Source organism: Diabrotica undecimpunctata, chromosome 1 (assembly GCF_040954645.1).
Source record: "Diabrotica undecimpunctata isolate CICGRU chromosome 1, icDiaUnde3, whole genome shotgun sequence".
NCBI lineage: Eukaryota > Metazoa > Arthropoda > Insecta > Coleoptera > Chrysomelidae > Diabrotica > Diabrotica undecimpunctata.
In genome coordinates, this window is record NC_092803.1 from 62,390,369 (window position 1) to 62,416,939 (window position 26,571).

At 33.0% G+C, this 26,571-nt stretch overlaps 1 protein-coding gene across 1 annotated transcript in view; it reads left to right on the forward strand.

Moving 5' to 3' along the window:
• Positions 1 to 26,571, forward strand: part of LOC140450196 (pyrethroid hydrolase Ces2e-like) — a 78,522-nt gene that overhangs the window by 43,603 nt on the left and 8,348 nt on the right. Inside the window, exons 8-10 of the mRNA XM_072543661.1 lie at positions 5,577 to 5,743; positions 7,175 to 7,313; positions 11,276 to 11,417. Of these exons, the coding sequence (XP_072399762.1) occupies positions 5,577 to 5,743; positions 7,175 to 7,313; positions 11,276 to 11,417 (448 nt within the window). The remainder of the gene's footprint in view (positions 1 to 5,576; positions 5,744 to 7,174; positions 7,314 to 11,275; positions 11,418 to 26,571) is intronic.

The window sequence follows — 26,571 nt, forward strand, 5'->3', positions numbered from 1 at the left end:
AAATTAATTCATTTCAAATTTAGATATTATAGACTGCTAGAATCTTAATACAACCCTGTACAATTATATAAATATCAGGTTTCGCGTATTCTGTACATGCATTTGTTGACGGCTACTTTTCTGTTAAATGAATTTAGTTTAGAAACTGTGAAATATGTATTATGCGATTTCCAGGCTCTGGACCGTAAAAGACAAAATTTGTATAGGCAACCAAGAGAAGATCCGGGTATACTTAGGACACACAAAGCAGAAGACCTGTACAAACTTCTACACAAAAATTCTAGACTAGGTGCTGGAAATAAGATTTCATCTGAAAAAGAAAAAGGAATTATCACTTAATATTTTTTAATTATTTCAGGTATTTGGTCACAGGCATACAATTCCAGCAACTACTTTTCTCATTCAGGATATCAAAATCTGCTATTTCAACAATTGTACCACAAGTTTGTGAAGCTTATAGCTATATAGCTATAAGCAATTAGTTAATTTTAATAGATAATTTTAAAAACATGTTTTCTTGACAGATGGTAGTTTCTTAATTGCTTTGGATTTATTGATGGAATGCACATTCTAACGGATGGAAACTAAAAAAAATGGTCCCATGTAATATAATTATAAACCCTTTTTTTTGACTGGGTTGTTAGCAGTCACTGATGCAAAATATAAGTTTCTAATAATAAATGTGGGTTCCTATGGAAAAGACAACGATGCCGGTGTTTTCTATGAATGCGCTTTTCGATGTGCAATAGAACAAAGAAGGCCAAAAATACCTAAAGAACAATAGTATTACCGGGCTCATATATAATAGCTTTATATGTTCTTCTAGTAGATGCAGCGTTTCCTCTAAAGGATTGTCTTGATCGAGAATGGTGGTGAAATGTTCTTTTGGTTTATATACTTTTAAATTTAGAATTCTACATACATCTATTAAAAACAATGTTACAAATGCAGTTCATATTGTCAAAGCTGTATTTTTACTACAAAATATTATACTTGAATCAATAAGTGAGACTGAATTTTTGACTTTCTGATAATCATTTCACAGTATGTCACAAACACCAAGACATACTTCTTAAAGAAGATGTAATGCTACATCACGAGCAGCCGTGTAGCAGCCATTTTTTGGCCAGAGTATAAAAAATAGCAATGATAAAGAAATTGTTGTACTTACTTGTAATCCCAGTTATTTTAGCCATAGCTTCCCATTTACGGTTCGATGATAAACGGTTGTGATCATTTTTAGTCCTTTTGTCCCATAATATAGGACGTTTTTAAATAGTACTAATAAAAATTTCCGATACCATTATGTCAAACTAACTGATCGCGTTCGCTTAAATTCGCGCTATAATATCAAACCAACTTATCGCGTACGTTTTAATTGAAGGGCCAAGTGGAAGAAGGTGTTAAGTTACAAAAACTAATTTTCAAGATAATCCACTTTTAGTGAATGATGCTGTCATTTTTTTATTAAAAACACTGGAACTATTATATTATAGGGTTTATGTTAGGACATAAGTTTTTTGGTATATATTAAGTCTTTTAATACTATCATCTTCCCCCTCTTTTTTTAACAAAAATGTACATAACACCTTCTTCTATTATTACCAAGTACCAAAAGGAATATATTATTTACCGAAATAAAGAGTTGACTACAAAAAAATAATTTATTTATTCATAAAACCAGTAACAGATTTAGATTATTGTTGAAACTTATAAAAAAGTTTTAAATAGATATTACTACTTTCTTTGACGTTTTTGCGGTATTGGAGCATTTCTGTTTTGTTCATATTCACGAATCACACGTTCGTAATATCCACGATGTTCTTCTGAAATATATGGCAACTGCGTAACAATATCAGCAATTTTTTTGTCTGATATATTTTCAGTCTTCTCTAAGATTCTAGAAAAGTGAATATTTTCTGTGGGTACCTTTGGTTTATTCTTAAATATTGAAACCTTAAGAAATGGAGTATATTCATCATATGACTCTTTGTATAGATAGCTTCCAAATTCATCGATTCGAATCCACTTAATGCCATCTCTGAAGCGAACCTTTTGATTAAGTAATTTTTTTTTTCTGTTTATCAGGCCAAGCTCAGTACCTAATTTATCAAGGTCACGAAAATAGGTTTCCATATTATCATTAACCATACAATTCTTGCCGATGGCAGATTTAATTATTTTCCGGTACTGTTGCGGTGTAACTATAGTTCCATGTCTTCTAAGCATTTTTTCAATTCTTCCGAAATCGCGATCAGAGTCCAAATACGTGTGGCCGACTTCAGAAAATTTATGATCTATTTTGTCAAAATAACCTCGAAATATCATTAACTGATATAAAATAATCAAATTAAAATTTTTATTTTGACCACCGCAAGAGTCCGACCATGTTATTAGATGTTTTTTATATTTAACATCATCACATGTCTGAATAAAATTCCACAAGCAGCTTCCAATTTCAGAACTACCTCTACCTGCCAGATCCTCTGTCCATGTTTGAAACACAGATCTCTGTCCATTTACTGTCACAACATGGATACCCAAGTTATACAACCATATTTGGCGCAAATAAAAAGCTTTTGATGTTGTTATCTTTGGTAAAGGCATAGTTTGCTGCAAATCCATTGTAATGTAACACACAGTGTTATCGTTTTTTGCTTTAGTGCGGTCATTACTCATCAAGTTGAATCCTATCTTAATATTCTCATGGTGCTCTTCACTAGCTTGCCCTGAATCACAAATACTGCATGTATTGCTCTTTGGATGGCTAAATGATAAATTAAATTCTGTAGAAAAAACTTTGACATATGATGATTTTTTTATAAAATACATTTCGGGTTTTTGTTTTTCCTTGCATTTAGCAATGTACAATCGATACATGATTGACATATTAAGATTAGGTGGCAGATATTTTTTGTTGGGGTTACTGGTGCGTGAGTAGTGCGACTCTTCTGCAGGGAATTCTAAAATATGATTCACTATCTCCTGTTTTACAAGATCATTTAATTTTTTTGGCCTATTACAGTGTCGACCACGTTTATCGAGAGATGGAGCTGATGCTCCAGTGGACAGCTTGCCTTTAATGACATCTAACTTTTTCATCTCTATTTGATAAAGCGAACACAATGCTTTTTTGCACACACAAATTTCTTCGTTATTGGATACAACAGTATATCGATAAGATACAGATTTGTGTTTTATTGCATTTTTTCTGATACGTGCTACTGGTTTAGGAATAATACTTTTAAATAAGAGAGCATTTTTTCCGTTAATGTCAAGTGCATAAAAATTGTTCATAATTGATTTTCGTTCTTCATCCTTAAATTTACTGCTGCATTTTAGTCTGCACTTTTCCGTACACAGATTTTCTACACTGGCTATTTTTGCTGGTACAATTTTACCTGTGCTGGATGTGTATGCTTTGCTTGTTCTCTAGCAAGTAATGCCTTTCTTCTTTTCCATGTATCGGGATTTCTTACCCTAAGCTTGCTAGTTTTTATTTTGATTGGAAAACTTTTAATTCTTTTTGTCCCTTTTGTAGTTATGCTAGAATTAAAAATGTTTATCTTTTCAGCGGTGTTTGTTGCCTCTACAGATAATGTCTGAAGATTATTCGTTGAACTGGCCTCTTCTAAGCTTACGTTTGTAATATTTTCTTCTGCTTCAAGATTTCCCACTCACTGTTCAGTATTTTCCCAACTACTTACTTCAATACTTGCCAATTTTACACTGTCACCATCGTCACTGGATTCCTCTTCGCCTGGAACATATTCACTGCCACTTGATTCAAATAAACATGACGCAGGTGAATGTAGAACCCAATCATCATCAGACATTTGTTGAGTGTCAACTAAAAAGTACCAGTATTAGAACTTAAAGTATTTAAAATTGAACAATTCATGCTTCCACAAAATTAAAAAATAATTACCTTCCATCTTATTTTCAATATTAATATTTGAAGAAATCAAATCTCTATCTTCTTCATTTATGAATTTTGGCTCCATTTTCCACCCCTTTTGGCACTCCTTTACAGGAAACATATTCACTGCCACTTGATCCATACATATGTGTCATTGGTAAATCTGAAACCTGTTCTTTATCAGGTAATATGTGGCGAGTGTCAACTAAAAATTAAATTTCGTTATCTACAATAATCACTCTTATTTATTTACAATAATTTAATTTATAATAATTAAAAAAATACGTACCTTCTATTTAATTGCCATTACTGGTATTTAAAGAATAATAATTTAAATCAGCATATTGTGCTTGCGCCTTTTCAACCAACCTTTTTCCACGTTGAGACATATTTTTGTTCAAACGATAAATATCTCGCCAATATGTTTGTAATATAAATATTTATTTAGCAACCAAATAATTCCTTCTAAGCGAGAGAAATTATGTTAAAAATTACTCATCGATAGTCGACTGAATTCACTAGAGGAATGACGAGAATAGTTCTGTTGTATTTAACGTTTATTATGACCTCGAGACATCAGGTGACGGAAGGAGGAAACAGTGTTGCATTTCCAATGTATAATAAACTGCGTGGCTTATGAATGGAAGAAGGCGTTATGTGCCCATGACTCCTTATTCCAGTATCTATTAATAATTTTACTGCACTTAACACCTTATGCGTTTGTGTATTGCTGTTTATATGCTAGATAGAGTTAAAGAAATAACGATTTATGATAAATAGGTACTTAAAACATTCTTCCATGACAAAACTAAGTTTTAAAAAAAAATGTTACATAACACCTTCTTCCACTTGGCCCTTCAATTAGTACTGCACCAAGGAGCACCCTACGTGAGTTTCGTCACGTTCACGTAGGACATTTTAATTAAGTATCGACTGTTTGTTGTTTTCGCGTCGTGTCGCGCCGCTTCGTATTCGCATCCAGATTACTTACGTAGGAAGCTCGTTAAACTTGTTTAATTCTTCGTCTTTTTCTTGTTAAGATGTGAATTTTATTATCCCTTTGCATCATTTAAGACCCTTGGTACTTGATCTACTATTTTATAATTATTTTATCATTTTGCATTTTTTTTTTAATTATTACCAATTATTATTTATGATCTTTTATCGTATACTACTCTCTCTTCTGTGGCACTACAGCCCATGTCGGATTCTGGCCACCTACAGCATCCATCTGCAAATATCCTTTTTCTTGGCTGCTCTCCTCCAGTTATCTACCGTCAATATCTCTTTAACATAGGTTGTCACTTCGTTCATCCATTTCCTCCTTGGTCTTCCTACTGGCTAACGTCCCATTATAGTTCTCCTAAGCGTTCTACTACGTGCTCAGTTATTATCCATTCTTACAAGGTGATCTGACCAGCGCAATCTTTGTAATTTTGCATAATTTGCTATAGAAGTTTCTCTTTAATATTGGTTAATCTAATGATTTAATCTTATTCTTTTCATACCATTGTCGCAAAAGGGTCCCAATATCCTTCTCAATATATGTCTTTTAAAAGTACCGAATACTCTACTATTATTTTTTAGCATTGTATGGTAGAAACATTTTTGTTGTTCAATATTTCTCAAACTCGTTAACCCTTATAAATATTTTTAGCTTTAACACGAAATGATACGTTGCTGGAAGAACTGGACAACGATCCTAGTTTACTGGTGTCACCTAATATAAATATGTCCCTGAAAAATAGAACGATAGCTGGTACTCTGCTAAAGAAAGTGTATACAACGAAACGGTTTTCTGAGGATTTTGGAGCATATATAAGGGTAAGCTTAATCTTTGCCTGCTTGTAATATTAAAAGTTCTTACTTTTTTATATAAAGTAATACGTATTTTTTTATAACACACTTTGATTGTATTTAAATGCAACTTATATAATAGCTTTGAATAGCTGAGTAATATTATTTTCATCATCTTTGTATAAATTCATACAATTATTAGAAGTAACTAACAAAAATGAATATTTTGATGAAAAATGAGTGGTACTTATTTCTTAGTTGAATAATATCAGCGTTAAATATTGATTTTACATAAAAGCGTATGTTCATACATTACTTAAAATTTGCCGCTTCAACATAATCTTACAATTCCTGCATGAGTGCAGACCGAGCTCAGGTTTTTAAGTAACTATCTACTTTATCGGTTGTTCTGCCTTGCTTCACATTATCCTTAATATTATTCTGTATGATCTTTGTACATGCGCTATCATTTAATTTATACTAGTGTAATCAAGATATCAACAGTGTAATCAAATATACAAGTTTTCTGAAAATTACATATATTACTCTAGTCCTCAGAGATGAAAATGCCACTAAACCTCTAAAAATCGTACGACAAGCTTAATTTTGCAAAGAATATTAATTTTGGGACCTCAAAAAAGATGCAAAAGTTTACCACTTTAACCCCTAAAACCCCCTCACAGGGGGGTAGAAACACAAAAAAAAATCGATTTACCAAGAATCTGTACACCATATAAAAAAATGTTTCAAATAGAAAACGTAGATGAGATAATTTTTAATAAAAATGTTTATAAGCATTTTTTGTGTAGAATGCACCATTCTCGTAGAAACAACGTCAAAATGATGGCTGAGAATTGGCAGCAGGAAGCTCAAGACCGACAGAACTGGCAGAAATTAAGGGAAGTCTATGTTCAACTTTGGACGCAGAAAGCTGGATAATGATTATTGGGGATATAGTGGGTATACAAATGAGAAGTGGGATAAGGTTGTTTACTGTTGCCTTTACTTTTTAACTTGCATACAGAAGAAATATGTAAAGAAGCCTTAATATTGGAAGAAAAGTATTGGGTATACCGACAATACATTAGTGCCTGCTAATTGCGAAAAAGTCAACTTCTATTATTTGTTATTTTTATGTAAATATGACTAATGTGTTTAAAACCCAGACCAATTAAGTCTAACTGTAAAAATGTCTCTCACTGCTAGTTAAGAATAACATTTATAAGTTTCGTAAGTAACACAAAGTTTTATTTCGGAAGTTTTTAAAAAGGTTCCGCGATAAAAAAACAAAATGTCAAAAACAAAACACAAATGTAATTTGTATTACAATTTATTGTGGTTTAGTCCCTTGTATAATAAGTGAAATATTCAGTTAAATAAAGCCACAAGAGAATACTTTATTATGATCGTTTATATGTTAATTCAAGGTATATGCTCTTATTTTCGTTTTTTTATTAGTGGGCCAGTGACAATGACTTTTCTACACCAACTGGAAAACAAGTGGAACTTGCAGCCGATACAGTTCCTTATTATTTGTACCAATTTTCTTACAAAGGAGAATTGGGAGGGAGTGTTAGTCCAGATCTTATTGTACCAGGTATGTTCATACATAAATATAGATAGTTAAATTTATATGCGGTCTTTAATCAAGCACTTTATATCTTTAAATTTAAATAAAAAACAAAGTGTGAGTGAGATATTGATATTTTTTTATTTACGTAAAAGGCAACGCAACGCCATTTTGTATGCAATATAACATCCAAATATCCACCGCTGGGTGGCTCGCATCCCATATGTCCAATTTTCCATGACGTATATATCAGTATGAATTTGTTCATATCACCCTCATATGAGAAGACCATGTTCTTAAATAGCTCGTGCAGAATATCCAATAATGCTTGAGCTGTGTGGAACGTAACGCCGTCCTATTGAAACCATATGTCGGTTTTAGTTCATATCATCCAATTGAGGCAAAAAAATGGAAATCATCATTTTTATGTTATTTTCGGGTCATGTGTGTAATAATTTTAGTCATTCCATTATTAGTTTGGCAGTAGAGTGACCTTCTCGAAAGCAGAATTTGAATGTTGGAATTATATTCCCTATGGTACAATCTAGCAGATTTTCCTTGAGGATTCTTTCAAAGGCTTTACCAGGAACGTCATTTTGCAAAACTGTTACCGAGATTGGTTAATAGTTTGTCCTTTTTGAGGAGTATGATTGTACTGGCTAATTTCCAATACTTTGGAAAGTAACAGTTTCTTCGAATATTATCAGTATCTGATAAATTGGGTTTATCAGATTATTTAGATTATGAAAAAGCTTTTTATAGCGTAGAACTGTGGGCAATAGAAGAAGCATTAGTCAACAACCGGATCGACTCCAGGTACCGAATATTAATACATAATATTTACGAACAAGCTGAAATGATAGTGACGTTGGGTAATGAAATCGAAAAAAGAGCAGTAAAAATCAACCGAGGAGTAAGACAAGGAGACACAATATCTCCAAAATTATTTACAGCTGCCCTAGAAGATTTCTTTAAGTCAATAGACTGGGAAAATAAGGGAATCCCTATTAAAGGACGATACTTGAACCATCTTAGATACGCAGATGATGTAGCACTAATAGCCGACACGTGGAATGCACTGAATACGATGATTGAGGAGCTACACATAGAATCCCTAAAAAACGATTGAAAATGAATTTCAGCAAAACTAAACTAATGTCAAACAAAGATGACAAACCTATGATAAACATCGGAGGGACAGAGATAGAACACGTAGATGAATATACATAACTGGGTCAAAATGTCAAGGTAGGCAAATAAAATCAGACTACCGAAATAAGCAGACGTGTAATACATACTTAAAAATAAAAATATACCTCAAAGACTGCGAACCAAAGTATTTAATTTATGTATCCTACCTGTACTTACATATGGAGCTCAAACCTGGACATTCACTAAAATAAACATGGAGAAGATCAGAAAAACTCAGAGAGCTATGGAACGATAGATGCTGAGTATCTCACTCAAAGACCATAAAACCAATGAAAACATTCGTAATAGAACAAAAGTTAAAGATGCTGTCGAACTGGCAGCAAAACTGAAATGGAAGTAGACTGGGCATAACGAACGTCTTACGGATGGCCGATGGAATAAAGAAATCGAAAATTGGCGGCCATACGAAGCCAAAAGACCACGAGAAAGACCGCAAATGCGATGGAGCGATGATATTAAAAGAACTGCAGGGCCAATGTGGAAACGTCTTACAAACAATAAAGATGAATGGCGAGACTTAGAAGAGGCCTATATTCGGCAATCTGAATAGAGAGAAAGGCTTAAAAAAAAAAAATTAGCAAATATGCTCCATTGTTCGTTGATCTACTGATATCTGTGGATCAAAAGGGGTTTCGGGCATTTCTTGGATTAATATCTTAGTTATTTATATCCTGGAAGGCGTGATGGAATTTAAGATCATTTGAAGTAGTGAATACGGTTTAAAGGTGTGTTTTAAAGGTGTGAGCCTTCTGATGATTTAAGTTAAGGTTCTGGTTGTTCACCAACAGGTGATAGGGTTCAACCTAGATGTGACCTTCTACCATTGGTTGTCTTTAATGGTGGTTACCTTTAGATTAATATACGCCAAGATGTAATTCTATTTTTGTTTGATGAGGTTTATATTAAAGTTATAGAAGTCTTGTTTTGTGAACGAAACGACCACTGTTAATGTTGAATTGTGGTCTAGGTATATGTTCACTGTCAGGAAATCAGGAAAGTTAGGACAAAGTGGAAACGGATTAAGTATGTGGTTTAAGAAAGAAATTTCATATTTAATAGGGATGCCGTTACTATCAGTTTTAAAAGATCTAGAGCTTTAAAAGAGCTAAAAATAATAATGCTCCAGGACACGACGTTGTAACTGCCGATATCTTGCTCTGCTCTTGCTCTCCGAACAGCAAAACAGTAACAATCCTTATACCAATAGAGCTATTTAATATATGTCTTCATAATAGAAAAATCCTTAAAAAGTGAAACGAGAGTTAAGTAATACTGTTACACAAAAAAGGAGGCAAATGTGACCTATTTGCAAGAATTATAGACCTGTATCGTTGCTCAGTCAAGTACATAAAGTATTTATGAGAAATATAAACAACAATCGGTTGACTTACAAAATGGATAATTAGACTATGAAAAGGCTTTTGATAGTATCGAGATGTAGGCCATAGAACAAGCTAATAATAATTTTAGAATATATTCGAGATAATAGGCAACTAATACATAATATACATATATGAAAACGCAGCTATAATAGTACATTTAGATGAAAATACAAATCCTACATATCTCCATTAAGCGAGGAATTTGACAAGGCGACGTAATATCACCGAAACGTTTTAATCTAGTCCTAGAAGACGTCTTTAAAACTACACATTGATCAATTTATAGCATCAACGTTAATGGCAACAGGCAACTACCTCAGATTCGCTGCTGGCATCATGGTTATAGCGAGCAAATTCGAGAAATTACATATTATAATAACGGAATTCGCAGACACCTCCCACAACGTTAGCCTTAAAACAAATATGACAAAACAAAATAATGACCAACAAAGACGTTCACAGACCTGTCACTATAAATGGCAGTGAGACAGAACAAGTACAGAAATATATCTAACTCAGCCAAATTCTAAAGCTTGACAGAGAGAACCAAAATGCGGACATCACTAGAAGAGTAAGACGCATGGAAAGGATTTGTAAAACTCAGTTGGAAACTGAAGAACCTTAAAATACCTCAATATTTAAGGAGCAATGTGTTCAATCATTGTATCCTTCCTATCATGACATATGGATGTCAAACCTGGACCCTAAACAAGGCAAATATGAATAAACTAGCCACAACAGAACGGACAATGAAAGCAGCTATATTAGGTATACGACTGTCAGATAAAAAAAGGAACAACTAAGTAAGATTAAAAATAAAAGTTGAAGATATCACAACAAAATTGTCTAACTCAATTAGAGCTCCGTCAGACTCCTAGATAAAAATACCAACGTTGAAATGCCAAATACAACATTCGAGACATTATAAAGGTAGACGACCAAGAAGAAAACCACAGATAAGATGGATAGACGACATAAAAAAACAGACAGAACAAATTGAAAGTATGTTGCTCAGGATAGAGATCGATGAAAGGAGTTGGAAGAGGCCTATGTCCAAAAATGGATGACACAAGGCTAAAAAAGAAGAAGAGGTATTTCTAAATAATTATATATCTTTAATGTACGTGCTATCTCATAAACTGGTCCGTTTTTTTAGGTTATCTACTCGTCTTGTATTTTATTCTTTTTCGCCTTCGTATTCAAAGTAGATTCTGTAATAAGCCTATCGTCGTGGTTGTTAAATAGTATTTCCGAAATTTTCTCTACATTTTTGTTATTTTTTTGATAGCTTCTATAACTTTTGTGTCATTTACTATCCAGTATTTATTCTTCTTAATGTCTTGTTTTAATCTTTTCGTCTGTAAATTATTGTATTTCTGTGAATTTTGTTTTCAGGTGCTGAACGTGTAGGTCACATGGAGGAACTTCATTATTATTGGGAATTTTTAAATAATAATGATTTAAGTATATTTCCTAAAGAAGACCAAATAACATTACACAGAATGGTAAAAATGTGGACAAATTTTGTTAAATATTTGTAAGTAGACGATATAATTATTTATAAACATGGCTTTGTCACAGCGACTTCCGACTAAACAAACTTCATACATTTATTAAAACATGTTTTCTTTATTAGACTAAGTAGCATATAAATCTGAACTCATTATAAATTAATAGATACAGCCAAAACAACGTACACAAACACGTATGAAGGTGCCATAAATCTGAGTGTAACTAAGGGATGTATGATCACCAACATTATGGAATATAGTCCTTGATGACTTGATTTGGCTTAGCAGGCAAGCTTTGTAAACCAAGAGATTGTAATAGCGATTAGGGGAAAATTTCTCAGTACTGTTGCTAATCAGGCGTAATATGTCTTTCATTACATCATTCATTATCTCAAAGGGAACCTTTCTATGAACCCTTCCAAAACAAAATTAGTGGCTTTCCCTAAAAAGAGAAAGTTTACTAGACTAATTAAGCTAAAATTATTTGGGAGAAATTAGATAGACCCAATGAGATCACGAACCTAGGGTTCATTCTGGATTTCAAAGTCAATTAAAGCACTCATATTCACAATATAACCGCGATAACAGGGCTACGCGATTGTTCGGGAAATGCAAACGGGTTGTAGGTAAAACCTGGGGAATAAAAACAAAGGTGATCATACACAAAATGATTATACACATCAGTGATACAACCGACGACAGCAACTTTCGTTTGGAACTGTCAAAGTTAAATTACGCATTTAAAAGTTCTCCGTGAATTTTTGTGATTTAAGAAGTCCTCAGTACAGTTGTGGCCTTTGTACGAGGAAGTTGTTTTGTCGTTCGAAGCACATTAACGTAGAAGACTAAGAAAAATATAAAAGTTCAGTGTAATTGAATTTATTTTACCCCCGTTGGGGGTTACTGTTTGGATACGATAAGTGTTTATAAGTGTAAGATAGATTCAAAGTGTTAAGTGTTAAGTTATTAAAAACTTGATATGGATTATGCGGGGAGACCACCAGACAAACCTCCAGATATTAGCCGGATGGAGGAAGATGTTAATATAGAAAAAATAAAATCCAATATAAACAACACCTGGGACGGTAACTCAAAAAACAACGGAGAAACTGTAAGTAGTAAAACTTCTAATAATTCTACAGAAAATGTAAGAGAACAATTTCTATATCAGAGCAGTGATACAGGTCCTTTTCATGTATATATAGAAAATAATACTCCTGATTTTAAAGTTAAGATAAATGCCATCAAAATCGGTGATATTATACTATCAAATTTTCCAAATTTGGATAACAAAATTACTAGTATTGATTCAATCGGCAAGAATAGAATCAGAATTAAATTAAAAGACTATCAATCGGCCAATTTTTTAATCAATCAAAAAACTTGCTCATTATTTACAAACAACAATTTTGATGTTTACGTTCCAAAGTTTATACTACATAGACAGGGTATAATTAGAGATATAGATACTGAATTTTCTGAGGAATACATCAAAAATAAAATTAAACAATACGATATGCACTGCAAGTTTGAAGTAGCTTCAGTTAGAAGAATAAATAGAAAGGTAGAAAAACATATCGAAGGTAAAACAGTAATAGACAAGGTTCCAACCAAATCATGTATTGTAAATTTTAAAGCTCAAACTCTTCCAAAATATATCATAATTAATAAAGTAATTAAAGAAGTCGAACCCTATGTTCAAAAAGTTTTATTATGTTTCTCTTGCCTTCGTTTTGGACATCTTGGATCTCAATGCAAAGCACGTCCCAGGTGCAATAAATGTCATGATTTTCATAACACAAAAGATTGTACAGTAAATATATATACTCCTAGCTGTTTCAGCTGCCAAGGTAATCATTTTACGACACACCTAAGTGCATGCCCTGAGTTCTCTAGGCAAAAACAAATCAAGAATACAATGTCATCATTAAATTTAAATTTCTTTGATGCCTGTAAACAAATACCGAAAAAATCATATGCCAATATCGCCGCCAGACATAATAGTTCTTCCTTGACAACCAACTCTAATACCAATGATCAGTCCTATCAAGTAACTTCAAATCAAACTGGTTCGTTCGCAAAAAAGTTCTCTTCACAAATGTTTTATACCAGCAGTAGTCCAGAAAACTCAAATTTAAAACGACAACGTCCAAGTACTCCCGATCCTTTGGAATCAGCTAGAAAAGAAATAATTTCCCCAATAAATATCCCTAGACAAAAAGGTGGTATTTATAATACCTCTAAATATACAGAGAATAGAAATACAACAAATTTGCAGACACAAGGAGTATCATTAGATTTAAATAATGTAATTTTAGAATTGGTTCTTAATATAATTAGTTCATTAAAACTCACTGAAAATTTAGATGCATCAAAAACAGAGATTATACAACAAATTAATAAATACTTAAGTACGGCATCGATCTTGCAAGAAGACTTACATGGACAAACGTCATCTTCTCAGACATAACTAGTCCTATAAATTTTTTACAATGGAACTGCCGCTCAGCAGTTTCTAATAAACCAAATTTAGAAGCCTTACTTATTCAAAAAAATGTGTATGTGGCCATGTTATCAGAAACATGGTTTAAACCAGAAAAATTCTATAACTTCGCTGGTTATAATTGCTTTAGATCTGATCGCCCAGATGGCTATGGAGGTACAGCAATTTTAATTAAAGATAAAATAATTGCAGAAGAAATAAATTTATTAGATAACTATAATTTTACTTACACATGCATGGCTGTTAAACTTTCTTGTATCAATAAACCTATACATATAATATCCATATACAAAGAACCACGTATTAGAGTAACAGTTGAAGAATGGATCCATTTTTTTCAACACATTCCTCCGCCATTCATCATTGGAGGGGACTTCAACGCTCACAATATGGCATGGGGATGCGAAACTAATGATACTCACGGTAAAGTTTTATTAGAGGCGATAGAACAATGTAATCTTATATACTTAAATGATGGTTCTCCAACTCTTGCACTGAGTTCCAGTCAATCAGCAATCGACATAACAATTTGCACCCAGGACATTATATCTAAATTAACTTGGTCTGTTATTCAAGATCCACATGGTTCTGACCATCTACCCTTGACCATCTCCTTAGAAAATTCCAAACAAGCAACACCACCTGGTAACAATACACAAAAAAGATGGAATCTAAATAAAGCAAATTGGAATCTGTATTCATCCAACTTTTCTTCAGAAATACTTCCTCAAACTTATGAAGAATTAGTCAATGAAATAAATAGATGCGCATCCATTGCTATTCCAAAAGTATCAAAAAACAAAATATACCCTACAAAAAAGATTCCAAAACCATGGTGGGATAATAACTGTGAAACAGCTGCAAATAACCGTAAAACAGCCTATAGACGTTATAAAACAAATCCCAATATTCATAATTTAATTGAATACAAAAAATTGGATGCATTAGCAAAGAAAATTTTTAAAAATAGAAAAAAACAAAGTTGGATAAACTACTGCGAAAGCCTTAACTCCCACAGTCCAATCAGCGACGTCTGGAAGAAAGTACATCGCTACAAAAACCGAAAACAGTCCAATAAACTCCCGATAAACTGCGAAGCTGCATGGATAGATTTCCACTTGAAAATTTCACCTCCTTGGGTACCAAATCAAATAAACGAAGTTACAGTCACCGTTTCCAGAGAATATTCAAATCTAGAAAAACCATTTGAATTGTGGGAATTAAATTATGGACTCGAACAAAATAATAATTCGTCTCCAGGGATGGACTGTATATCATACTCTATGTTATATTTTTTACCCACAGAATACAAATCATTATTATTACAAATTTTTAACAATATATGGCAAAATGAGAATTTAATTCCCAAAACATGGAAGGACTATATTGTATTACCTATAAAGAAGCCAGGAAAGCCAGATAACAACGTTGAGTCTTACAGACCTATATCTTTAAGTTCTTGTATACTAAAAACTCTAGAAAGATTAATCAAAAATCGGCTTGATTACTGGCTTGAATCCGAAGATATCCTTCCCAAATCTCAATATGGCTTCCGGAAATCCAGGTCTACACAGGATGCTCTCACTTCACTAGTTTCCTCTGTTCAGGTCAATTTCACAAATCAAGAATCAACAGCTGCAGCATTTATAGATGTAACCTCTGCATTTAATAACATAAATTTATATATTCTACATAAGAAATTGTTATATCTTGGAATGTCAGTTAAAATTTCAGATTTCATTATATCCTTGTACAAGAATAGATGGACTTACTTAAAAATAAATGAGGCACTTTTATCGCCAAGGCTAACGAATATAGGTATACCACAGGGTAGTATTTTAAGTCCACTTCTTTTTTCATTGTATAATATAGATATAGAACAGATAGTACCTCCACACTCTAATATATTGCAGTTTGCAGATGATGTTGTGTTGTATACCTCTCATACTACCCTTGACATTTGTAGACGTCAACTCAAATCTACACTAGATTGTGTAAAAAGTTATTACCATTCTCTAGGCTTATCAATATCAACTACAAAGACTGAAATTTGTTTTTTTTCCAAAAAACGCCAAACTCCCCAAGGTAACTTTAAATTAGGAAAAATAGAATTTCCAATCAAAAATTGTGTAAAATATCTAGGCACATATTTGGATCGTAAACTGTTATGGAAGGATCAAATTCATTCTATTATAAAAAAATCGGAAAACTCCATGAATATCCTTAGAGCATTTTGTAAAACCAATTGGGGAGCTGACCCGAATATTGCATTGCTATTTTATCGCTCAATGATTCGACCAATTTTCGATTATAGTTGTCATTTATATGGGTGTGCGCCAACAAAACATCTTAATAAAATTGAAACCCAGAAGAATAAATGTTTGAGGCTATGTCTTGGTTACTTAAAATCTACTCCTATTAGTATTATTGAAATTGAAGCTAAAGAGCCACCCCTTACACTACGCAGACAGTTTTGTGCAGATAAGTTTGTAGCTAGAGCTATATCAAAAAACTCCAGCTATTTAAAAAATATTCGTTACTTGAATATATTAGACTTAAACCATAAATATTGGCGTAACAAAAAAACTCCCATATACGTTGAAAGTTATCGGAAACTAACAATATTTGAAGAACAATTGTATCAAAATAAAATACCACCAATTTATACACAACCTCCTAAGACTCTCTTCTCTAGGATAATAGAAACATATTATATGGATTCAAATCTTCCAGGAAGTATGATCAATAAAATAATTAAAGATAAGTGGCCTGCATTTCAATATATTTTTACTGACGGCTCTAAAATTCAAAATAAAACGGGTTGTGCAATATATCACTAAAATTCTGATTACAAAGAATCATGTCGATTGCCCAATGAAGCTTCAATATATACTGCCGAACTATCAGCTTTATTTCTTGCGTTAAAATATATAGCCTCTAATGGTATGAATAATTATATCATTCTGACTGATTGTAGAAGCATTATGGACAAACTCACTTCTATCAAAACCACAAAAAACCTAAACCATATTGAGATAGAAATAAAGAAGTTACATTATGATATTATTTCCGCAGGTAGCTCGATTATTATTTGTTGGGTAAAAGGACACTCTGGAATATTAGGAAATGAAGAAGTCGACAAATTAGCTAAATCTGCAGCTTTAACCAAACATAATATAAACAACATACTTCTTCCAGTAGCAGACATAGATAATATCAGTAGAAACAACTGCAAACAAAGATGGCAACGTTTATACAACCAAAGTACAACTGGAATAAACTTTAGAGCTTGCCAACCACTAATACCCAATGAGAGATGGTTCAAATATGAGACAAATAGGTTATTTATAAAAACAATAAACAGAATAAGATCAAACCACGCACTCACTCCTGCATACAAACACAGCATAGGTATTACTGATAACCCCTATTGCTCCTGTGGTAAAGTGGGAGATCTGCAGCACTTTATATTGGAGTGTGGACAGTACAAACAAAGTATCAAAATGATGTATGAAAAACTAATTGAGCTAAATTGTTCATTGCCTGTCAATTTAAATACAATTATTTTTTCAAATAATAAACAGATATTAAAATGTATCTACGAATACATAACATCCTGTAAATTTAAATTATAACTAGTTTTAGGTATTCAAATCAAAACTTGTAAATATGTCAAAAATTGAATGTGTATACCAACATATTACTTCCTGTAAATTTATATTATAAATAGGCTTAGGTAATAAAATCAAAAATTGTAATTACTACAAATAGTCTGGCTACTTGGCTATGCCAAAGCCATTATACAATAAAAAAAAAAAAAACCGACGACAGTTACTTACTTTACTTACTATATTATTAAGATTATCGTATCAACTTCTGAGGTTATTTGCGACACATAAACATATACGTAAAATAATTTACTTATAAATATTAAATTTTGTTAAGTATATTAATGTCTTTAAGGAATTTCACCAATTGTTCAATTTTAAATTTTTCTCCTAAGATTTCACTTATTGATCCGATGATGGGGTTGGTTTGCAACTGGTATCTTGGACACTCTACCAGAACATGCTTAACACTGAGTGGAACATTACAATTGTCACATAAAGTATGATTAGTGTGGCCGATTATATGCCCGTGGGTAAGTCGGGTATCTCCTAGACTAAGTCGAGTAATAACGTAATTGATGAGCTCTGTTGGAAATTTGATATTTCCACGGTTTAACATAATGTTTTTAGTTTGCGAAGTTTTGAAATTAAACTGTCCCAGTGGTTTTACCACAAATTTTCACCCTTAACTCTAACAAATGATTTTAAGTCATTTAGCACTACATTTCTCACTTCACTCAAGATTTCACTGTGTATTGCTTGTTGGGCAATGAGGTCCGCTTCTTCGTTCCCTTGAAGTCTCATGCATGAGGGATCCCATAGAAATTGTACAGTATGGTTCCTGTTTTGTATGGAAGCTACTTCTTTTTTAATTAGAAGAGCAATTGAATGTGTTGTGTAAAGCTGGTTGATGGTATTGATGGAACTGAGGAAATTGGTAATTGTAAGAGCTTTGGGTATATTACCGGAGTTAATATGAGTAAGAGCTTAATAGATGGCATACAGCTTGCCGGTATGTATGCAGCTTAAGAATGGTAGTTTATACTCAAGTGTAATGTTTGAAGTAACGACAGCTGCCTCAACTCCAGTAGATATTTTATAATCATCTGTGTATACGTGATAAAACTTAGAAAGTTTTGTAAGTTTTTTGGTGAAGGTATTTCTTATTAAGGAGTAGGGAATATCGTTTTTTCTAAAGATATTTAAGGATGTGTCGGATTGAGGAATGCTTATTTTTTAAGGATGAGGAATAATTACGATGTTGGAATAGATATTTGGTATCGGAATTTGTATAGCCATAAAAGTTTGCCTAATTGTGTCGTAGAATGGTGGTTTCACATTCTTATTTTAAGTATATAAGTTTTTAAAACGATCAGTGAATAGGTTGTATCAAGTTGTACTGCTCTCAAACTTTCCGTTGTGCTGGTCCGGAATGCTGCTGTGGCTATTCTTAATACAGTAGTTTTAATAACGTCAAGGTGATGTAATACAGATTCTTTGGCAGATGCATATACTTCCTCTTTAGGTACCGTCTCCTCTAAGGAGGTTGGTAATCATCACAGATATTTTCACTTTTGAGATTGCAGCTCTGAACAAATCGACGGAACTGCAATTATACCACTTTCCCAGATTGTTGAGCCAGGAGATGCGTTTTCTCTGTATTTTTACCTGCATTATGGTTTGCAGCAACACATATTTATCCCCCCTCATAACTTGGCCGAGATATTGTAACTTTCTTATCTCATCTTAATCGTATTGCATATACTATGGAACCGTATTCTATATTAGATCTTGTTAGGCTTTTATAAACATGGATTAAGCAGTTATAAGAGTTTTTTATATTATATATATATATATATATATATATATATATATATATATATGTATATATATATATATATATATATATATATGTATATATATATATATGTATATATATATATGTATATATATATATATATATATATATATATATATATATATATATATATATATATATATATATATATAATACTATTCATTCCATTTTGGCACGTTTTTTTAATTTGTAGTATATGTTTTTTCTGTTGTTAACAAGCATTCGATTAGTCTGCCTTTGGTATTAAAATTTGTTGAGCGTCATATTGGGTTATAACTATTGAAATCTCCTAATATTAGTCTTAGCATAAGTATTTGTGAGATGAGGTTTTTCTCTATGATCTTATGAGGAATAGTAAGAGATACATTGGATAATAATGGTCTTTCGCTTAAAGTAATTAGTTTATGGACTTGACGTTGTATATTGTTTACAGGTAACGGGTAGATACACTTTACGATCTTGGTGAAGTTAGGTCTACTACAGGTTCGCGACCCTGCCCTGCCTACGTGAGCCGTGGTTCACTCTCACTTCCTTTAACCGAGCGAGTATTACGTCCCAACCGATCATCCTTGTCAAATACCTCAAAATTTACTAACCCATCCTAACATCCGTCTACCAATGCCATGAACATCCTTTAAAATGAGAAACGATGAAGACGTAAGGTCCTCAGTCTCCGGCAGTCCCTTGAAACTAGGATATGGTATCAGTCACGGAGGTAGAGGGACAAAGGGTACTAAGAATCTCCGGAGTGGACCAAGCTACCTAGATAAACGACAACTGCAAAGAATATGGTTTATGGCAACATATAACACCAGAACATTGATGGAGGACGAAAACCTTGAGGAACTTAAAAAGGAGCTGAAGGGATATACTTTAATTATGGGATATACTTTAATTATCTGAAGTACGGCAAAAAGGCGAAGAACAAATGATAGTTTGGTCGGGAAATCTATTTCACTATGGAGAAGAATCTTCTAATGGTGGCGTCGGATTTACGATAAATAAAAAACACACGAAGAATATACTTACAATTAAAAGCATAAGTGATAGAGTTATTTATCTTTACAAAATAAACGAAAAAAATCGATTAATGATCATTCAGGTATACGCACCTACCAGTGCCCACACAGACGAAGAAGTTGAATGGTTCTACGATGACGATAACACTGCGCTAGAAGAGGCAACCACCAACTATACCATACTGATGGGAAACCTAAACGCAATAGGCCACAAGCAGGATGATTCGGAGTTTGTACTTGGACCTCACTGATATGGCGACAGAAACAGAAACGAAAGGGGTCAAACTCTGCAATGACGTGCAAGACAAAAACCGATATTGACCAATTTAACGAAAGGTTGGTGGACGCTCTAAGGAAGGCACAGAAGAACTGTCAAGTTAAGCAAACAAGGAAAAATGAAAAACTTACAGAAGGCACGAGGAAGCTAATGCAAACAGAAGGGAAATGAAAGATAAGCACACAGTGAACATCGCACAGCTGAGGAATTTAAATAAAACCATTTCAAAGGCTGTTAGGAAAGACATAAGGGATTTTAACACTAAAGAAACAACTAATACTATAGAACAAAATAAAAGCCTTAAAGTTCTAAAACGAAAGTTGAAGACAGGTACCAGTAACATTTATAAGCTAAAAATAGACAACGACATGCTGTATATGAACAACAAGAAATTATAAAAATTATCGAAGAGTACTATAGAACATTATATCGTCGAGATGCTCACATTCCAGAGGTGGAAATCCCAGCCATACAAAATCAAGGATCAGAAGAACTTTCACATATAACCGAAGAGGAAATCGAATCACCATTGAAAGGTATGAAGAACAGCAAATCACCTGGAGAAGATGACATTGTAAGTGAAATGCTAAAATGAGGTGGCGAATGCGTCATAAAAGCTTTAAAAACTCTTTATAATGCCTGCCTCTTTGAAGAAGTTACACCAGAAAAATGGAATAGTGCCATTATGATAATATTGCACAAAAAATGAGATGTTACAGAAATTGGAAACTACAGACCTATCAGCTTGTTATCTCATTTATATAAGCTTTTTATGAGAATAATTACTAACAGACTGGAACCTAAGCTGGATTTTCACCAACTATTAAAGCAGGCTGGATTTAGGAGTGGCTTTGGAACGAATGACCACCTACAAGTAATACAATTCTTAATAGAGAAAGCTACAGAGTACAACAAGAGCTCTTACAGAGTGCAGTATTGATCATAGGTACACAACTCTTCTTCGGAATATATATTTTATAATAGCGCAACAGCTGCCGTTAGAATGTATTATGGCAACACAAATACATTTCCCTTCGAGAAGGATATTAGGCAAGGAGATACCTCACCTAAGCTATTCACCGCTTTGTTGCAGAGTGCTATGAGAAACAATAATTGGGAGAATATTGGAGTCAACATAAATGGAGAATTTCTGAACAACTTGAGATTTGCAAACGACATAGTCCTTATTGCAGACCGGGTAGATCATGCCTGACAGCTTCTTCAAGACCTTCAGAGCTCGTGTACACGAGTTGGACTTAAAATTAATTTCTCCAAAACACAATATATGATCAACCTAGTACTGGAGAAAAACATCTCAACTAACGGCACGCAAATTGAAGAGGTGTATAGCTATAAATATGTGGGCCACTGATGATGATAATTGTTTACAGTAATGAAACCCCCATTGCTTTAAAAAAATTGTCGGGTCGGCGGACTAAAGCACATAAGTCAAAATTTGTCAAATTTGGTTTTCTACATAAATGATCGCATTTCGGTCCGACTCATCAACTGACCAAAGCACATAAGTCAATCTACTTTCTTTATAATCACACTGAAAATTGTACCTTTTCAACATACACTTACATTACAGTTCTAATACCGACTAAATCACATAACTCGACTTATGTTGTACCTAAACGAAATGGCGTCTGTATATATGACTTATGTTATAATGAAATTGTAAGATATGTAATTCACCTAATAAACTCAGGCATATTATACACAAATCGTAGTTGATTCTACAAGGTCAAACGTTCTTAAATCTCAGATAAACACAGGTCTCAGCTGTAGTCTCACAGAACATTTTGTGTGCGAATGTGGTGATATTGCATATTGAACATTGTTTAGCTAAGTTATAATAGTTATCGTTAAACAGCGGCATGTTGGGACAAAGAGCCCAGACGTTTGGTTAAAATGTGTTTATCTAAAGGAAATAACGAAAGTAAGTATTTTTTTTAGTATGTAATTATTACGTACGTGTGTTTGGATTTCTTGGGTTACTAATGAATGATTCATGCAGCAATAGAATGCTAAGAAAACATTTATACAATTATTCAGTACACAGGTTAATGTATCATATCATGTAACATATGTAACAATCATATTATGATTGTTAGTGCCATGTCGATTTTTAATTTACAACTTCTAAAAGGAATGATTTTATTTTAGAAAATTTACAATAGGTATTTTTTTATATTCTAGCTCTCGTTTAACTCTAGAAAAATTTACTATTGGATATGTTTGTCGTTTCTTGTAAATTTTGAACGGTTTAGAAGTCTTTTACATTGATAATGATTATATCGTAGCAGAAATTTGTAGGGTTGTTTGTTAACAGGGGTATGCCGATATGTTATAATTATTTTTTTTGTTTTAGGAGGAGAAACAGAAGAAACCTCATCAGGTGGTTTTGCTAACTGTATTGAAGAAGGAGAAACAGAAGACACCTCATCAGGTGTTTTTACTGAATGTATTGAAGAAAGTATTGAAGGAGGAGAAACAGAAGAAACCTCATCAGGTGGTTTTACTGAATGTATTGAAGGAGGAGAAATAGAGGAAATTTCATCCGGTGTTTTTACTAAATGTAATGAAGAAAGTGACTTTTCTAGTGATGATTCGACAAAAGATCCTCAGTATCAACTGTCGGCCGATGACTCAACGTCTTCAGATGAAGAAACCGTGGAACAGCCCTTACATTCGCCACAACTTAGCACTAACCCTACACAATCACGTATATTGAAAAAAGAAAAAAAATTTAAACGTAACTTCGGTCTGGAATATAAAACGCTTAAAGGGAAAGTAATACCCGAGAGACGAGTTAAAGAGTTAACAATATGTCGAATGAAATTCAAAGAACGATTATCAGTTGAGATACGGCAAGCTATATTTACAGAGTACTGGAAATTGGGATCATATTCCAAACGTGCAGCATTTATGGGATCATTAATAGAAATTCAAGATAAAACTACAGCAAGACAGCGCACACATGATCCAGAAAAGGAAAAGTTTAGACTGAAAACTTACAAATATTTTTTGTTTGTCAATGGTAGTCGTCAACCAGTTTGTCGAGGTTGTTTATTAAAGATTTTGGATGAAAGTGACAACTTCATAAAGACAGTGGCGTTAAAAAAAACCATCTGTTGCTTGTACACAGACTGATGATATGCGTGGCATTAATTTCACACCCAAAACATAAAATTTCACTTGTTTCACTTGTGATAAATTTCACATGCAAATACAACTTTGTACAGATGAACAATCTAAAGCCGAACTTGTTGGTGAACACGACAGGCATAAAATATCAGCAGATCAGGCATATCAGGAGAAAAGATTTGATACACAACTAAGTAAAGACACCATCATTAAGTTCCTCAGTTGCTTTTTATAAAAGAAAATTGTGGACTTACAACCTAACAATACATGACAACAGAACTGGAAAAGCCTTGTGCTATGTGTGGTACCAAACCATTGCTGCTCGAGGGGCTAACCAAATTGCCCCCTGTTTATACAAACATTTGCAGACCTCCTTATCGCCAACCGTAAAACACGTCATCTTCTACTCTGACACATGTGCTGGTCAAAATAGAAACTCCCACGTGAGTGCAATGTTCACATGGGTTCTACAAACACTCAATATCGATACAATAGACCATAAGTTTATGATACCGGGGCATAGTCATCTAGAAGTGGACACCGACCATAGCATAATTGAAAAGAAAAGGAAAAAAACCGAAATACAGATTTACCATCCCCATGACTGGATGCAGCTAATAAAATCTAGCAGTCCCAAATTTGATGTAGTTCATATGAAGATAACAGACTTTTTAGATTTTTCTTCTCTTCTTAAAGGTCCGTGGGCTCAAAGACATAAAGATGTAAATAATGAACAATTTAAATGGCTACAGACAAAGTGGTTAAGGTACGAAAAAGATTTTGGTGTTATTTTATTCAAAGATTGCTTACACAGAGATGTGCCATTTAAATCCTTAAATCTGAAACGTAGAGGATCTGCTGCGATCCCTGATACAATATCCGTACTTTCTAATCAGCCAATGCCAATTTCTAAGGAAAAAAGAAACGACTTGTTGTCACTGCTGCCTTTGATACCAGATATTTTTCACCAATTTTATAAAGATTTACCTTCAACAGAAAATTTGCGTAGCACAGATCCAGATATTGTGAAAGATTATCAAGAACCCGAATTTTAAACAAACTATGTTAATAATATGTATAATTCTGTAGAAAACTTAAACACATAAGTCATTCTGTTGTATTGAACCAATGAACATAAGTCAAATAAAATACTTTCCAACTGTTTTGTATTATGTTTTATTGTAGGAATAGTTTGAAGCCAAGAAAGTAACTTATAACACACAAAAATTATTTGTTACCTAATTGTCAATAAATCACAAATTACTTTTTTGTGTATCCTGAAAAGTAACCTATTTTGACTTATGTGCTTTATTCCGCAGACCCGAGAATTTATCTACGATTTGGTTGCTTGAGAAATAAATACAGATACGATTATTGGTGATCCTTAACGAAAAAAGAATATGTTTTGGACTAACTAGAGTGCCTATCGCTAACAAGTATTCTTCTAATTTGACATTATTTAGAGAATTAAAAACTATTGCTTGTAGTTTAAATAGATAGATTGGTTCTTGCTGTTTACTGGCTGCAGCTGAGTAAGATAAAGGTGGTTCTGAAGTAGATTGAAATAATTCATCGTTATTCTCAGTAACATCAAATTCCATTTTTAATTACCATTACCTTTGATGATAAAAACTGTTGTCGATAAATGGCTGGTATAATTTATGTAATGTGTTTCTATGATACTGTGATCACGGATTACTTTATTAATATTAAAATATCTACTTCCAGATCTTATTTCTTTAATGCACAATGAACTAACACTATCACACTTTATGATGGTGCAGTGTAAGAATTATACGATTGTTGTTACTATAAAAATTATTCTGATAGAATATGCTGATTCGATATCGGCGCCGGACGTCGACAGTCACTTATAGTTCAGTACCTACTTTAATAAAAAAGACAACTTTGCAACCTCTCTCACTACCCTAAAAAGTCAAATGCTTCTAAATATAACATTAAATAAAATATGCCTGAAATGATAAAGAAATTAAGCCCTGAAGTTGTAAGATATAAACACAGTTAATGTTAAAAATATTACAAAATGAACAAAAAAATATACCTTTTATAAAGGAAATTTTTTAGATAATTTTTTTTAAATCTATGCAGTGTTTCCTGTTACACTCTTTTCATCAAACAAGCTCTTTAATTTTTTGAATATAATTTCCTTCATTATTGATCCACATTTGTTAGTAGCGAGAATGAGATAAGTTTTCAAAAGGATCATTGTTATTGCGTGGGGTAATGTTCCGAATACTATACAAAGACGAAAACATTTAGCCAGGAAATTACGCAGTTAACATTGCGTAACATCTAAAGGTACTTAAAATAATGTAGGTCATAAAGTTATGGGGCTCTAATGAAATGAAAATTAGTACGAAATATTTTGCTACATATTTGGACTATTTGAATTTGTGACGGTGCAAATGGGAAAAATAGGGTAATAAATATATGGTCAAATGCTCAATTCTTGTATTTTTTTATTTACATTTATGATTATTCCTATTTGAAAACTACGGAGTATATATCCTAACGACTTTCGAATGTTTTTTTTTATTTAACGCTATTAATTTTAACAATCTGTTCCTTCCATGGGAACAATAAGTTAAATGTATGTCCTTTACATTGTCATGTAAGGAGAACTTTCAATCAAGTTTCCCTTTAACTAACCATTCAATAATGATAGAACATAAATTCGGTTCTATTTTAGTCTGATCTTAAAATCTAGTTATTAGGTCTGTTTGATTATACCGCTTTAGTCTGTG